General features: G+C 39.2%; 1 protein-coding gene across 1 annotated transcript in view; it reads left to right on the forward strand.

Annotated features, from left to right (window-relative positions):
- The window catches only part of ERP44 (endoplasmic reticulum protein 44), a 97452-nt gene that overhangs the window by 65806 nt on the left and 15054 nt on the right, over positions 1-16592 (forward strand). The window contains 4 exon segments of the mRNA XM_046022872.1: positions 1930-1987; positions 3562-3678; positions 7969-8080; positions 9015-9156. Of these exon segments, the coding sequence (XP_045878828.1) occupies positions 1930-1987; positions 3562-3678; positions 7969-8080; positions 9015-9156 (429 nt within the window).

Genomic DNA, 16592 nt, shown 5'->3' on the forward strand with positions numbered 1-16592 from the left:
TCTCCTGTGTTTTCACCCTGACCATTTTCATGACCTATTTTCTTTTGCCAAAAACATGATTCTCCCTTTCCTGACCTTTCTGTTCTATCTCGTGAGCTACAATCTGGTATCTTTCTTTTCATTTCTAAATTTTTCAAAGATTAGTTTATGGTTGGCCACCTTGAATTTCTTAAACCCCAACCAGTGAAAAATCCTTACTCTTTGGAAAGCCAACTTTTGCCTGCGTTACTCTCATGAGACTTCTCTCTGCACAGTCACAAACGGCTTCTTAATTGCCAGGTCCAGTGGCCTTTTCTCAGTCTTTAATCCTCTTCGGTTTCCCAGAAGGCTGGGACAATCAGCTACCTGGGCCATTTTCTGCTGTGTCTACACTTAGGCTACCTTGAATCCCCCTGGCTTGCTCCTTACTTTTCTGACTTTCCCTCCTGTTTTTTCCTTTCTCTCTCAAAATGGTATCATTCTATAGTTCTTCCCCTTTTCACTGGGGGTTATCGCCATCGTCCTTTGACTTTTTGCAGTATGATTTCTCTCTTTGCTTTGGCCCATGACTGTTAGTGCCTAGCTTGAGTAGATTCCAGGTTTCTGGCACAGTCTGTCCTTTCCATTTTGTGACCTTTGTCCTTGTTGTAATGCTTCTGTAGATTTTGTGTGTATTTTCTTGTGAACACTATCAGTGATTTTGGGAGATCAGTGTAGGAGTAAATAACAGAGAACTTCTCCCGGCCCCACGGTCCCCTGCTTTGTGTGTGGGTGCTCTCTGGCCACACAGACCCCTTGCTGGCTTCCTCAGACACAGCAGGCACTTCTGCAACGGGGCCCTTGCCCTTTACTGTCTTGGTGTCTAAAGTGCTTCTCCTTGATCTCATCTCCTCAGGAAGAGCTTTCCTGGTAACTATCTATAAAATAGCACTGCCGTCATCCAACTTGTCATTCTTTCGCCACTTAGTTTTCTTCAGAACACCTTTTTTATGGGTGTTTGATCATCCAAAATAAATATATCTATTTGCTTCTCTTTTTACCAAAATGTAAGCTTCGTGAGAACACAGGTGCTGTCACTTTTGTTTACTGCTTGGTACCCAGTGCCAAGACCATACCTGGTACAAGGAAGTGCTTAGTAAATAGTGAGTGAGTGAATGAATGAATGAATGAATGAATGAAAGGAGCGTGTTCTTCCTTTTCGTTCAGTCTTGCTAGCTTCAGTCTGGTTAAGATCCCTTGTACCTCCCTCCTGTACTGCTCTAGTCAGAAACTAGAGATAAATCAGTGTTCAAGTAACCCAAATATAATTTAGAGAGAAAAAAAAGCTGCTATTCAACTAAGTATTTGTTGTAGAATTCACTCACCAAACATTTACTGGGCATCTATTATGTGCTGGATACTGTACTGGGGCATAGGAAACAATGGTGAACAAATAAAACAAAAAAAATTGGTTACTGGAGAATTATATTCGAATGATGGAGATGATTTCAGTTCATCTACTTTTTTATTTTTAATAAGTTTTGGTTTTAAAGAGTATAAAGTAGAGAATTCTGATTGAGTCTGACTTAGAAGGAAGTAATGTGTTTTTGTGATTGATCTATATGACCACATTAATGACCTTGATCCCCAGTTACTGGAAGCAGTCTGGTGTCAAAAATAGCTTTTTGGTGCTAAAACTGCCAATCCAAACTTACAAAATACTGAGTCACAAAAACAGCTAACTAAAATTTTCCTTTAAAAAAAATCTGCCTCATATTAAAGTTTTCCTTCAAGTACATGCATTTGTTAGTATTGCATAGTCTTATGAGGAGGAAAGATGATGATGGGTATATATTTCAAGTCATTATTATACATACATTGCAAAACAGTCAGCCAATTCTGTTTCATTCAAGTATAACACTGCTATTATTATTCTGAAAAAGTATTATTACTACTACTTTCTTCTATTAGAGCTGTTTCAAAGCCAGAAAGATACAGTGGAGACAACATAATCTACAAACCACCAGGGGTAAGTTGCTATTTCTTAGTGTGTATAATTTTAAATATAATTTAAATACATGTATAGTATAATCTGTTGTTTTATACTTGTTAATTCACAGAATCATTGAATTTTAGTATAGAAAGGAACCTTAAGGCGTCATCTCGTACTAATTCAAACCTTTCGAAGTTAAAATGGGAACACCTGGGCCCAAAGTTACATAGGGATTTAGTGGCCAAGCTGGGACTAGAGAGCTCCTGATCCCCAGGCCTTATCCATCTCTCTCTTTTACATTCCTTATGAGACCCAAATTCCAAAAAATGCTTCAGTGGTCTGTGATCATCACTTCTACCTGGGTCTGACTAGCCAAGCTCCCAAGTCCTCTGGGGTTTAAATTAACCTGCTACTTGCCAGACAACAGGGAGCAACTAGGTTGCTTTTAAGCCTTGGCTAAGAAGTTAAGTGTATCTAAACTTAGAAGCAGGTCCTTAGGCCCAGACGATGGTAGCCACAACCAAGAGGCAAAAATCATGGTGTTTGTCATCTCAGTTGACCTGCTGGTCTGTCATTGCAATTTTTCATACATGCTCAAATGGAAAACTGTTGGTATTTTTTCGATTCATAGTTTTATTTTAATGTTGTTTGCAGTGTCTTGATACACTAAAGGTTTTGATTTTTATGTAGTCCTGAATGAATTTTTTGCTTACAAAGCTCATTTCCTATTATGAATTCAGATAACTGTTTGCCTGTATTTTCTGCAAGTGCGTTTCATTAATAGTAGGTTACATAGTGTGACTATCTCCAGATTATCAGAATCCAGTACCATTGGCTCATAAGTGCACAGGCTCAGAACGAGACTCCATTTTAGTGTCCAGTCTGCCACCTTCCTAGGTGTGTAACTCCAGGAAAGTCTCTTAGCTTCTCTGTCCTTTGATTTATTCATTCATAAAATAGCTGTGATTACACGAGTCCTTGCCTTATGGGGATTTTTCAGGGATTCACATAGTGAACACATGTAGAAAGTGCTTATAACAAACAGTGCTTGTAAGTCTACTTACAAGTATACAGTAAGTTTACTCAGTTAACAGCAGCTATTATTTTTGTTGTCATTTTAAGCACTTCATAAATACTGATTTTGAGTGAATTGTGGAAAGAGATTCTGTAGGTAAGTAATATTAGAGATAGCAATGCCTTAGATTTATATATATATATATATATAGTACATATTTCTCAAGGCCTTTTCCTTGGAAGTTTCCAAATTTTCTTCTAACATTTTCAACTCTAAGGGATAGCTGAGTTAATGAATTTGGATAATTATTTTTCACAATGCCCGCCATTGGTGAAGATATTGACAAACAATTAATTGACTCAGATCTGAGGAAAAGCAGAAGGCTTAAACATCATGGGTTGGATAAGTAGGCCTCTGATAAATACAGAATTTTACAGCTCTCTTTCTTGGAAGTTCCATGGTTTTTGTTTTTGGAGAGGGGATTTCGTTTGATTTTTGTACACCCTGTAGATTTTCTGGGCTCATAGATGGCTTTGAGAATGTGTTTTTGCTAGCACAGGTTAGATTTAATTATTTTATCCCACTTTTGTAACAGCATTCTGCTCCAGATATGGTATACTTGGGATCTATGACAAATTTCGATGGGACTTACAATTGGATTCAAGATAAATGTGTTCCTCTTGTTCGAGAAATAACATTTGAAAATGGAGAGGTATGACTTTCTGATGTGTGTTGTCTTTAATTCAGATTTCTGAAAGAGCAAGCTTCCTCCAGCCATCTTACTATTTGCTAAACATTTACCACTTGTAACAATCATACAGTGAACAGATATACGTCACAGCCATTTCTGTAATAGAGGTCACTGGTTCTTAGCCTTTGCAGTCCCAAAACCCCTCTACGTTGCATTTCTAGCAGTAGCCTTGAAAATGAATTGGACCATGCCTCTCAGGTGATTCTGATACTCCCCCTTGGTTAAGGGGATGCCCTGTAGAAGCAGTGCTGTGCGGATTTTAGTTAGAATTAATTATATACAGTGAATAATCTTTTGCCATAAAAAGGTTTTTCTGATTCCTGTCTATCCTAAAGATGAAATTGTGTTCTTTCATCGTAGTAAAGAAAGCATTTATCAGATGTTACCTTATAACTGTCCTCAGTGATCCCATGTTCCTGAAATAAAGTCCATCCAAAGTCTTACAACTCCCATGAAAACAAAACACAAAAGTCTAATATTGGAGGAACATGTACAAAGAGCTGTGTCTATGAGGCACATAAGGGAGCTGTGCATTACACGTGGAAGAATTTTAAGTGTATAGTTTAGGTTTTAAATATATTGAAATTTCCACATAGCTGTATAACCACCACCTAGTCAGGGGTCGGCAGTTCTGTCAAGAGTCAGGTGCTGAATATTTTAGGCTCTGCAGATGTGGCCCAGAAGCAGCCTTGTACGACATCTGGGCCCGGGCGGGGACGTTGTAATAAAGCTTGCTTGCTTGCGTCTTTCCTGGTTTGTCGAGGGAACGTCCGGCTACTTTTCCCATTTCTCTAGGCTTTGTTTATTTGTATGTTTAGCTGAATGTATTTGTTTATTGCTTTAGTCCTCAGAGGCCTAGAAAGATTTAGTAACTTGTCACAATTACTCACCTGCTTTGGTAGTTCTTTCTCTCTCTTTTTTTCAAAATGTACATTCTCTTCTTTATTTTTTAATTAATTGACTTTTAAAATTATGGTATAATTAACATAGTTTCATATGAGTTTCAGGTGTGCACTACAGGGATTCAGTAGTTCCGTACATCACCCCATGCACAGTCCTTAATCCCTAGTGCCTGTTTCTCCCACCCCCCACCCCTTCCTTCTGCCAACCATCAGTGTGGTCGCTATAGTTAAAAGAGTTTGTTTCTTGATTCATGTCCCTTTTTCCCTTTGCTCATTTGTTTCTTAAATTCCACACATGAATGAAATCATAGTATTTGTCTTTCCCTGACTGATTTCACTTAGCCGTATACCCTCTAGATCTGTCCGTGTTGTTTCAAATGGCAAGATGCCATTCTTTTTATGGCTGAGCAGTGTCGCAATGTGTGTACATATACATAAGTGTATGCACACATATGTACACATACATACATACATACACCACCATATATATCTGTATGCCACCTCTTCTTTATCCATTTACTTGTGGATGGACACTTGGGTTGCTTCCATAGATAGTTTGGCTGTTGTAAGTAATGCTGCAATAAACATAGGGGTGCATATGTCTTTTCAAATTAGTGTTTTTGTTTTCTTTGGATGAATACCCAGTAGTGGAATTGCTGGGTCATATGGTGATTCTGTTTTTAATTTTTTATAGAACATCCATACTGTTTTTTACTTCGGCAGTTCTTACAAAAATAGTTTCTAACACAGAGTAAACACGTATAGACCTGGAAAAATCTTAAACAATAAATAGGGCTCCTCTGCCCACCCCCATAGTAGCTCACACATTTTAGAATCTCTCTTTTAAATCTAAATTCTTTAGATTTAATCACATGTTGTAAACCACTACCCAAAATCATTTAAACTACAAGGAAAGATTTGTTATCCCCTAAAGTTGGTTGTCTGGATAACCCTCCCCTGCGGGTTATCTTTTAAGACCGATTTCATAAAGAATATGTTGGTGTGGACACAGGTAAACGTGGGAGCCCAGACCGCGTGAACTGTCAGCTACTGTGTTAATGTGTGTAAATTGATACAGCAGACTAATTGACATGGATGTATTCAAACTACTCATCTGTTCATTACTTCTCCTAATAGTTGTTAGTGCTATCATATCTTTGCTTAGTTAAATAAAGCAATACGTTATATTTGTTTTTACTTTGAACCTAGCTCTTAAATTTTTTAGAAGGTGACTGCTGAGTCTTATTTCCCAATTAGTATTTATTCAGCAACATCTGTCTTCATTTATTCAGTCATAGGTTGATTGCACAATATTGTGTATAGTAATCTGTGAGCAAAAGAGAAGTAAAGTGAGATTCTCTGTTTTTAAGAGGTTTTCGGTCCAGTAGTTTGCATGTGGAGGTAATGTAACATTAAAGACATGCCCCATGCCACATGAGGGGCACTCTGAAAATATTCTGGGAATTCAGAGGAGAGAATTCATTTTTACCTTTAGCAGAAATGAGGTAGGAATCAGGGATGACTTTCTTGAAGAGACATTTGGATCCTGTAACAAAAGGACAAAAAAACTAGAAGTACTCATGGAAATAGGGAAGTAAGAGGAGGGGCGTGTGCATTACTGTTGAGTGGTGAAGCCACTGGTTGGACTTTGAAATGGCGATCTCGAACAGGAAGTTGGGAATCCAGACTTGGACCGTGGACTGGAACAGGGCTTGGAGATGGAGAAGGAACCAGTTAGTGATGATGGAGATTGTTGGACTAGTTGAAGTTGCCAGGCTAGAGCAGAGGAGTCCAAAGACAGAACTGTGGGAGTAGAAGCAATGAATGTGTTGGGGAAAGAAAAAGAAACTAAGCTAAAGAAATAAAAAGTGAGGAGGAAGAAGTTGTAAGCTTGCTAAAAGATCAGTGTGGTGTTGGGGCTGCGAGGGAAGAGAGATGGGAAGCAACTGCTCAGGAGTGAGTGAGGGTTTTCCTCTTGGAGTGGTGCACACATTCTGGAATTGGGTAGTATTGATGTTTGACAACCTTGCGAATATAATAAAACCCACCAAATTGTACACTTTAAATGATGAATTTTGGGACTCCTGGGTGGATCAGGCAGTTAAGCATCTGCCTTTGACTCAGGTCATGATCCCAAGGTCCTGGGATCAAGTTCCCGATCGGGCTCCTTTCTCAGTGGGGAGCTGACTTCTCTGTCTGCCTGCCGCTCCTGCTGCTTGTGCATGCACGTGCTCTCTCTCTGACAAATAAATAAGTAAAATTAAAAAAAAAATGATGAATTTCATGGTATGTGGAATCATATCTCAATTGAAAAAGGTAAATGTGACAAGAAGCTTAATAATTTATTCTGTATATGAGTGTAACGGGCTTCAACCCGGAGACGGAAACTATAAGCAAACTCATGCCCTAGAAGATAGGTTCCAGTTTCAGTCTTTTTAGCATAAAGGATGTTTGTGTTTGCTGCTGCTGCGATTCCTAAATTACAGAAAGACACGCAAGAGGTTAGTTGATGGAAATAATTTTATTTTAATAATTTTATTATGAAGCCCTTTCTGGACTTTTTCTTATGAGTCAGAATTTAACATTTGTCAGAGAGAATAAATGATGAAAATCTGCTGTCTACTCATCACATTTATCTTGATTTTTCCCCAATAGCAATAATACAAGTTTTTAAGGCAGTCAGTAATTTTTGAGGTGCTTTTGTGTTTGTACCTTGTACAGACACATACACATACATAGTGGCAGGTACTTGTTAATAATGTCCATACATTATGTATTGGTTGAAAGCTGGCTGTCTTGTGGGGTTTTTGTCTTTTGCTCTGAATCAAACACTTTTCAGCGTTGGGTAGTAGTTCTCATATAAGTGGAGTGGTTTTTGCAATAAACTTCAGAAAAAGCATGTTTCCCAGTCAGTTAGATTTATTTGTTCCTGGTACGCTCACTCAATTTTTCAGTGTTATTTACGAAGACTGAAAATACTAATCATGTTTACCCCACCCTAAAGTCAGCATCTTCATAAAGAACCAGCATAGTTCCTCCTTTGGCCAACTCATTTCTTAAATGTCATGGTTTCATCTAAAAGGAGCTGATAGAACAGCCAGTGGTTACTTTAAGGCAGATCAGTTCCAGCCCTAGAGCAGGACATGTGAGTCCTCTGGTTGCTTGGGTACTTGAGGGAGAGGGCATGGGTTCCTTCTTCCCATGAGGCTAACGTTTGTTTACACCATTGAACCTTTTTTTCCTGGCATGTTGAAACCGTTATGCATGTTAACGTGGGTTGGGTTCAGGTTGTTCCTACCTAGAGCAATGGCAAGGCCTGATAATTCTTATTGAATACTTCTGTATACAGGAATTGACAGAAGAAGGACTGCCTTTTCTCATACTCTTCCACATGAAAGAAGATACGGAAAGTTTAGAAATATTCCAGAATGAAGTAGCCCGACAATTAATAAGTGAAAAAGGTAGACAGATTAAGGTGTTTATTTTCAGCCTTTCTTCTGTCCCTCCCCTTCCCCATTACATGCATATCCATGTAAACATATTTGGGTTAAAAATTTAAAAAGTAATGTTAACTCTGTTCAACCCCTGAATTGACATGTTAGCATGGGGATAGGATGCATTAGTAGAGATACTACGAAGTAGTGGTTTTTAAAACAAACAGACATGTGGCCATATTAGCTCCCCCCAAATCAAATAGCATGAAAAGTGGGGTTATGGGTAGACAACGTTAGTTTTAGGTACTTTCTTCTAGCACCTTGATACTTGCCTGGTCCCTTTCTAATGGAGAGTCCTAGAGAGATCACTGAGAGAACTTACACAGTCTAACATTTATTTCTAAAAGGAAGTTGACTAGTTCCCTGCAGGGTTCTCCAAACCATAAGAAAGGAGATTGAGTTTTTACCCACTTGTCCTGTGTAGTGAGAGAATAAAATCAGGGCACTGTGTAGAGCCCTGCTCTTACTAGTCACGTAATAAGTACTTTGGGGCTAAATTATATTAAATGTCAACCAGTAAGTATGGAAGGGCATCCTTGAGGAAGTGAAGATGGGTCCTTGAGAAGAGCGCATTGTCAGTTTCATGAACTTGCTCACAACTGAGACCTAGATAGGTAATTGCCCATTCAAGGAAAATTAAAAAAAAAAAACCTCACCATAACATTTGAATTCAGGTTGAGTTCATATAATTTCTCAGGAAATTATACTCTGCCCTAAGCACTAAATTCTACCTATTTCAAATGTAATATTTAGGTTGAAGTTTTTGTGATCTATATTACTCTAAAGCACGTTGGTTTTTAATTAATTAGTTAATTGCGTCATTTTTCATGACTTAACAATCTTATGAGACTACAGTCAAGAAAATTCTAATCTGCCTCTCTAAATTCTTTTTCCTATAAAGGTACAATAAACTTCTTGCATGCGGACTGTGACAAATTTAGACATCCACTTTTGCACATACAGAAAACTCCAGCAGACTGCCCTGTCATAGCTATTGACAGCTTTAGGCACATGTATGTGTTTGGAGACTTCAGGGATGTATTGTAAGTATTCTTTTTCTTCTTAAATTACTGATACATGTCTCAAAAATGAACTTAAAACCATTATTTGAACATTTTAAATAATCCTGTGTTGAACCAGTAATACTTTGTTATTTGGATAGAGAAGGTTTTATTTTTCATTCTCTATAGAGTGTGGTATAATTGTGAGAATTCTGATATATTCCTATAGAAATGCCAGAATTAGGTGATCTTATTGCTTGGGAATGAATCTCTGAAAGAAAATGTTTGCCTTTCCAGAAGTTAGTTCTGAATTGAGTGTGGTGTTTGTCAGCATGTCGAGGAAAGCAGATTCTAGGCCCGGGTCAGGTTAAAGGTAATCGGTAGTATCGCTGCTCACTGTGGTGTGTAAGACCCAGAAGATGGCCACGGTTAGGCCTGTCTGTGGGTATGAACACGAACCTTTCCAGGACCTTTCTGACTCCGTTTTCCATTCTCCATTCTCAGCTCTTCATAGTATAAATAAATATGTTACCCGTGTCTCTACAACAGATAGTACATTTTTATCTGCAAAATTTGGAGATGTTAAATACGGTGGTTAAAAAATGGAGATGTTTCTTCATGTATGAAAGTTTTAAGCAATAGGTATTAATTCAAACTAGACCTCTTCTTTTAAATTTAAGCACCCTGTTTTATGTCCAGAGATTAAATTGCACAGTTAGAGGATGATTTGAAATCCGCTGCAGAATGAAGTACCGCACTCACGACTCAGTATTTCATTATAGAGATGTAGTTGTTTGATAGAAGATTCTCAGTCTTACTGCATAGCAGACCCAGATTTGTGTCCTGCCTTGGGCAAGTCACTTAACTTCTCTGATCTTGTTTCTTTATGCTTAAAATATGGTTGGTATAATTTACCTGATGGGATTGCTATGAAAATTAATGAGAGATGATGGTTGTGTTAGGAACCTAAAGGTACTAACAAATATTTGTTCTTTTTACTTTACCTACACTTAAAAGAATACTCTTTAGCCTATTAACTCATTAAATACTTACGTAGGTCTTTTGTAAATTCTTATTGTGAAATACATGTAACATAAAATTTACCATTTTAACGATCTTAAAGAGTAAAATTTGGTGGTATTATGTTCACAAGGTTACATAGCCATCATTAGTACTAGTTCCAGAATTTTTTCTTCATCTTAAACAGAAATCCCATAACCCATTAAGCAGTCACTTCCCATTCTGCCTCCCCTCAGCCCATGGCAACCACTAATCCATTTTCTGTTTCTGTGAATTTGTCTCTAATGGATAATTTCATGTAAGTGGAATCATACAATTTGTTATCCTTTGTGTCGGATTTCTTTAACTGGGCATAACTTTTTCAAAGTTCATCAATATTTTAGCAAATATTGGCACTTCATTCTTTCTTATTACCAAATAAAACTTTATTATATAGGTATACCACATTTCTTCTATTTGTCAGTTGGTGAATTTTTTTAATTGTTATTTTAAAATTTAAATTCAATTAATTAACATATAGTGTATTATTAGTTTCAGAGGTAGAGTTCAGTGATTCATCAGTCTTATATAACACCCAGTGCTCATTACATCACGTGTCCTCCTTAATGTCCTCACCCAGTAGCCCCATCTTCCCCACCCCCCTCCCCTTCAGCAATCCTTAGTTTGTTTCCTATGATTAAGAGTCTCTTATGGTTTGTCTCTGTCTCTGTTTTTGTGTTGTTTTATTTTCCCCTCTCTTCTCCTAGGCTCCTGTTTTGTTTTGTTTTTTCCTTAAATTCCACATATCAATGAGATCCCGGTCTTCTATATGACAGTCATTGTATAATAAAAACCAAGACATATAAGCCAGTGGTTCAAAGTTTACTAAGACTGGGTCCTTGCCCTCAATGAACTCCCAGCCAAGTAGAGAAAGGAGACAAGTAGGGCAACAGGCAGTTGTGTTTTATGACTTGAGAAGGGCTCTGACAGAGCTCAACAGGGAGGTACTGGATCCAGGCTCTGGAGATGTGGATGCCTGAGGTGGGTCCTAAAGTTCTATACAGGCTTATCATGGATGGAGGAGGAGACAGGGTTTGGAGAAAAGGGATGGGGGATACTGGCAGAGACAAGAATGAAGCTGTAGCTGAGTATGTGTGGACAGGAGGGGTGATGCTGAGGGATGAGGCCATGAGAAGCATGCACCAGTTAGCTCCTGAAAGCCGTACGATATGTTAGGGAAGTTTGACATTATCCTGAAAACTCTGAAAAGTCAATGACAAGTTTGAATCTGAAGGTTATTAAAAAAAAATAATAATCCCTCTGGCTATAAACTGGAGACTAGATGAGAGGGAGTCAAAATAGAATCCAGGAGACTTCAGTAATCCAAACAAGAGTTGATGATAGATAACAAGTTGACGAATCCTGAGTGAACAAATTACCTAAATAGTTCTGGCAGTAGAACTAAGCTAGAGAGACGCAGGAATCTCAGATTTTGTAGGTGGAATAGGAGGACTTGGTATCTTAATCAGTGGCGAAGAGAGCAGTGAGCGATGGCCAGGAACCTGACTTGCACAGCTGTCTGGGTTAGCCATTAACTGAGCTGGAGCACTCAGTAGAGGAGCAGCCTTGTGGTAAAGGAAATGAGTTTTCTTTCCTGGCACACTGAATTTGAGGTGCCATGGGCCACGAAGGAGGCGTTTCCAGTAGAGAGTTGACATGGCTCCAGGATTCAGCAGGGAGATAAGGGCGGGGTCTCAAACACAGAAGAATGTAGCCGAAGTTACTGAAACAGATGAGATGATTTAGCACAGGGCTGAAAACGGAACCCTGGTGAATGCCAGTCTTTAAGGAGAGGACAGAAGAAGGAACATGTGTGAAAGACTCAGAAGAAGGAGGAATCAAAGAAATGAACAAAAAACCAGAGAAGAGTAATATGGAGGAGCACTTTTAGCAGGAAGGACTGCTCAATCAGAAGGATGAAAGATCTGTTAGATTTGCTCCCCGAAAAGGCTGTATTGCATGAATCAAAGATGCATTTGGTGAGGAGATGGAGATTTGACGATGAACATTGTTGCAAGAAGCTGTTTCCCTTTAGAGGGAAAGAAAACTAAGAGGATAGGTCCAGAGAGACAGGATAAAGGGAGGTTTTGGCTTTTCTTTCTCTCTCTCTCTCTCTTTTTTTTCCCCCACCCCCTTAGAGTACAAGAAACTAGCCATGATTAAGTGCTGGTGGGAAAGAACCAAATGGATTGATGAGTTACTGTAAAGACAGGAAAAAGAGGGGCTAATTGATCAAGTAGAGCCGTAAGGGGCACAGAGGGAATGAGAAGCAAAAGAAAGAACCTTCTTCCTTTCCCATGAGAAAGAGAGGAAAGGAAGGGTACATTCCTTTGGGGGTGTTTGGGGATTTTGGTGTTAGTGACAGCAGCAGAAGACCACAGACATTCCTGTCCAGTTCTTGCTTTTACCTGTGGCTAGGGAAGCAAGATCATTTACTGAGAGTGATGAGGCAGGGAGATGAGAGGCAGGACTGTGCTGGGTTTTATAAGGAAGAGGAGTTGACCCAGAAAGCCATATGAAAGGTCCAGATCTCCCTAGCATCCCAGTGGAACTGCTACAGTTCCCTTAGCAAGCGTGAGCATTGATCTGCGGGGCTGATGGAAATGTCTTACCTGGTTGGGTGTCCTCTTCCTCTCATTTCTTAGCCTTGCTTCCTGAAGCTACAATCTCAAGCTTAAAGAATGAGCTTTTTGAAAAAGGGTAGTTCTAGTGTCTGGTCCCGCCTCAAGTGCTTCCAGGCAGACTGTGGCATTAAAAATCCTGTCTTATTTTTGTGGGTTATGAAGTTGCTAGCACATTTCCCTACCTCTCACAGGGGCTAAATCTCCGGATGTTTATCTCTTTACTTTCACTGCAGACTTGCAGCCCCAGTTAGAAAGTCTCATATTAGTGGAAGTCAACAGGATACTGACTTTACTACCAGGTGGCAACCAGACTATGCCCAACTTTGGCTTTTGTTCCTAGGAGCCCCGTGTTACACATCAAGGGACATCTGTGAGGATTTCCATCTTGGCCGTCTTAAGTTTTCTTCTCCAGTTTTGAAGTCAGATTTTAAGTGCTCCTTTGGCACTTCCAGTCCCATCTTGGGGTCTGTTGGTCACAGAACCCAACTAACACAAGTAGGTGTCTTCATTATCACATGACCCAGTCCCCCTATTCTCCAGCCCGAGTTTACTGGACCAAGAGGTGGGCACCTGAACAGGAAAAACTAATCTATCAGCTGGCAGCATTCTACTTATGCCCTGGTGTAAAAAGAAACTGCATCAGTAAGATTCTCCTGAGAAATCTGGAAATGGGAAATAGTCCTCCTCTATCCTGTAAGTGTTCAGTCCTGTGAGTAGGGAGGGAGATAAGAGAACAGACCGTACTTGAAGCTCTTCGAAACAAATTACTTCTTTAATTTCTCCCTTAGGTGCCTGATTTTCCCTCCTAGGCACTGTTCACTCTAATATTTTTTAATTGTAAGGAGGCACATGCTATGTGAGCTACAGACTGCGCCTATGTGAATAGATGTTGGTGTTAAAAATCAAAATATGTAGCAAAGTGAATCTGACACATTTCATGGCTTGCATAATTGTTATTGTGCTGCATGGTAATTAAGGCTTAAATGATAAGCAGTTTCCATAAATTACTGTAATTACTATTACTTTTAGTAACTCAGCATTTCTGGGGTCAGTTGAAGGAAGTGGTTGGAGTAAGCAGCAAGAAAGCAGATTTATGGTACGTGGTCTCCTTCCACGCCAGAGCTGGCATGGCGTTGGGGGAGGGGGCATGTTACCAGTGTGCTATTGACCTCTCCCTTGTTTCAGAGAAACTGAGCCTTAGGGAGGTACCATAACCAGCAAGGCCACACAGCTAACTAGCCGGAGGCCTGGGATTCATGTCCGAGCGTATTGAATCGAAGTCCCAAGCTTTTAACCCTTCCTATCAAAGTGGTTCCATTTTCAGTACATACAAAAAACAGTGTTAAGTGCGAATGTCAAAGATGTTTGAAGAGATAGTACCTGTACCTGAAACTAAATCACAGATCTGTGAATCTTTTTTTTTCCTATAGATTGACCAGATTGATTTCTTGCCAAATGTAAAGGAATAGATTTTACATGTAGAGGAAAAGAATGGGGGATATTAGGAAACTAAGAGCACATAAGGGCGGGTCTAGGAAACGGTCTACAGTCCCAGGAGGAGAAAATAGCTGGTGGTGTGTGGCAGAAGGCTATCGAAGGACTTTCAAGAGAAACTCACCTTCTAAAAAAATCCTGACCAGTGGATGCCTTACCGTGTGTACCCTTGCTGAAGTGTGTGTATGTAGTGTTGCTGGTGTCCTGGACAGCAGCAGACCAGGGGAAGGGCAGACCAGGCCTCAGATTCCTCCTGAGAAAAAGGAGCAGGAGTCCCCCAGCTCTGGGATCTAGGTCAGTTATCCCAGATCACGAAATCACCAAAAATTATCATAATTCCTTAAATTACTTGGTCTGGGAAACCTGGCTGCAGTGATGGGCTGCATTTTGGCTTGAGGCCTGGCTGCAGTGGGGAGATGGGAGGGGCGGGACAGAACGGAAACCGAGGGTAAGTGTCGCACTAACTCAGCAGCTTGCTCATCTGCCATGGCAAATTCACCTGCGTCCTGAACTTGGAGAGCAAACCAGGAGCTGGGCATAATGATAAAGAACTGGGAGGGAGAGGTAGAAGAAGCTTTTTAAACCAGGTCACCATTTGGTCTCTTTTAATGCTGAGAATTTCATTTTGTTCTTCGTGATTTAGGTGCTTCTGCCCCCCAGCCAAATGAGGCTTTTTTAAGTGGAAAAAATAGGTACTGAGAAAGCTGCTTAAAAGGCAAATTTTATTTATTTAGGATTTTTTTTTAATCTCTTGCTATACCAGCTGCTTTGTGACAGCATTAGATGTTCAATAAATGTTTTGATTAATTTGCTCTTAATCTGCTTATTTTACATTTAAGAGTTTGACTACTTTGGATAAACATCTGCACATCCGGAACATATCCTGGTATTGATCAACTAGCCATTCGCCCTGTTGTTCCCCTGCTGTGCTAGTCACTTCTGTAGTTGTGATTTTTCTGGATATGTCTCCCCTGTCAGCCACGGGGTAGTGCACACAGTGGGCTGAGTCCCTAAACACCATTTTTACTCTGGCAGAATGTACTTACCATTCTGCCGACATTTGTTACCTTCTTACAAGTACTTTGTATTTTACAAGTCGTTACATTTTACCTTATTTGGACCTACCAGCAAGATAAACCTGAAACTCGGACAGCGGCAGGCTCTGTACCAGCTTCACTTTCTATTTTGTGTGTGTTCTCAGTTTCTGTAAGAAGCATATAAAACAGGTATTATTTCTGCTTTTACAATGAAGAACTAAAGGTCTGAAAGACTGAGTAACTTTACTAACGCCAAGTCACTAAAGAGCCAAAATGGTGAGCAGTTAGGTGCTCAGACTCCAGATCGAGACTGCTCAGATGGTAATTCCAGTCTGTTAGCTACCAGTTATATCACTCTGGGCGATTTCTTACCGCCTCTATGCCTCAGTTCCCTCACCTGTAAGATGGGAATGCTAATAGTATCTACTTCATAGGTATTAACTTAGCTCTTAAAACGGTGTCTGATAACATGTTAGGTACTATGATAAGGCTGTAGTGCCTGTTACAGGAAATAATCAGATTCGAATCTAAGTCATTAGACTATAAAAATAGCACAATTAAGTAAGCAGATGTTGTTTTCATTTTACAAATGAGAAAGCTGACAGTCAAAGAGATTAAGTAACTTTAAGGGCAAAATACTGTTTTCTTACTACTATATTACATTATTGTGTAAGTTAAAAAGTAGAGTGAACAATACTAGGATATCCAATCCAGCAATATAGAAAAAAGAACAATATACAACTAAGTGGGGTTTATCCCAAGTGTGCAAGGCTAATCCAACATTCAGAAACCAGTCAGTGTAATTCAGCATATTAATGAATAACAAAAAAATTGATCACATTAACACATGCTGAAGCATTTGACAAAATTCAACATCCATTCATGACAGAAGTGCTTAATAAACTAGTATGTGGAAACTTCCTCAGTCCGATAAAGAATATTTATAAAGAACCTGCAGCTAATATTGTATTTAATAGTAAAACACTGAACACTTTACCCTTGAAATCAGGAACCAGGCAATGATGTTTACTGTTTCTGTGTATGTGTGCATTTAACCTGTCATTTGTTCCTTTATTTCTGAGTATAAAAAATTTTATGTTCTTTGTGAATAATTCTGGAAGTTAATAAAATGCCAAAGAATAAATTAAAAATCATGCATAAATTCACAAACCAGAGACCTAGACACTTGTGTGTTATAAATGTCATCAGGGCCATGCTAGTTTATGAATTGTCTTTTTGATTTGTCCACACATTATAAATATCT

Source organism: Meles meles, chromosome 11 (assembly GCF_922984935.1).
Source record: "Meles meles chromosome 11, mMelMel3.1 paternal haplotype, whole genome shotgun sequence".
Lineage (NCBI taxonomy): Eukaryota > Metazoa > Chordata > Mammalia > Carnivora > Mustelidae > Meles > Meles meles.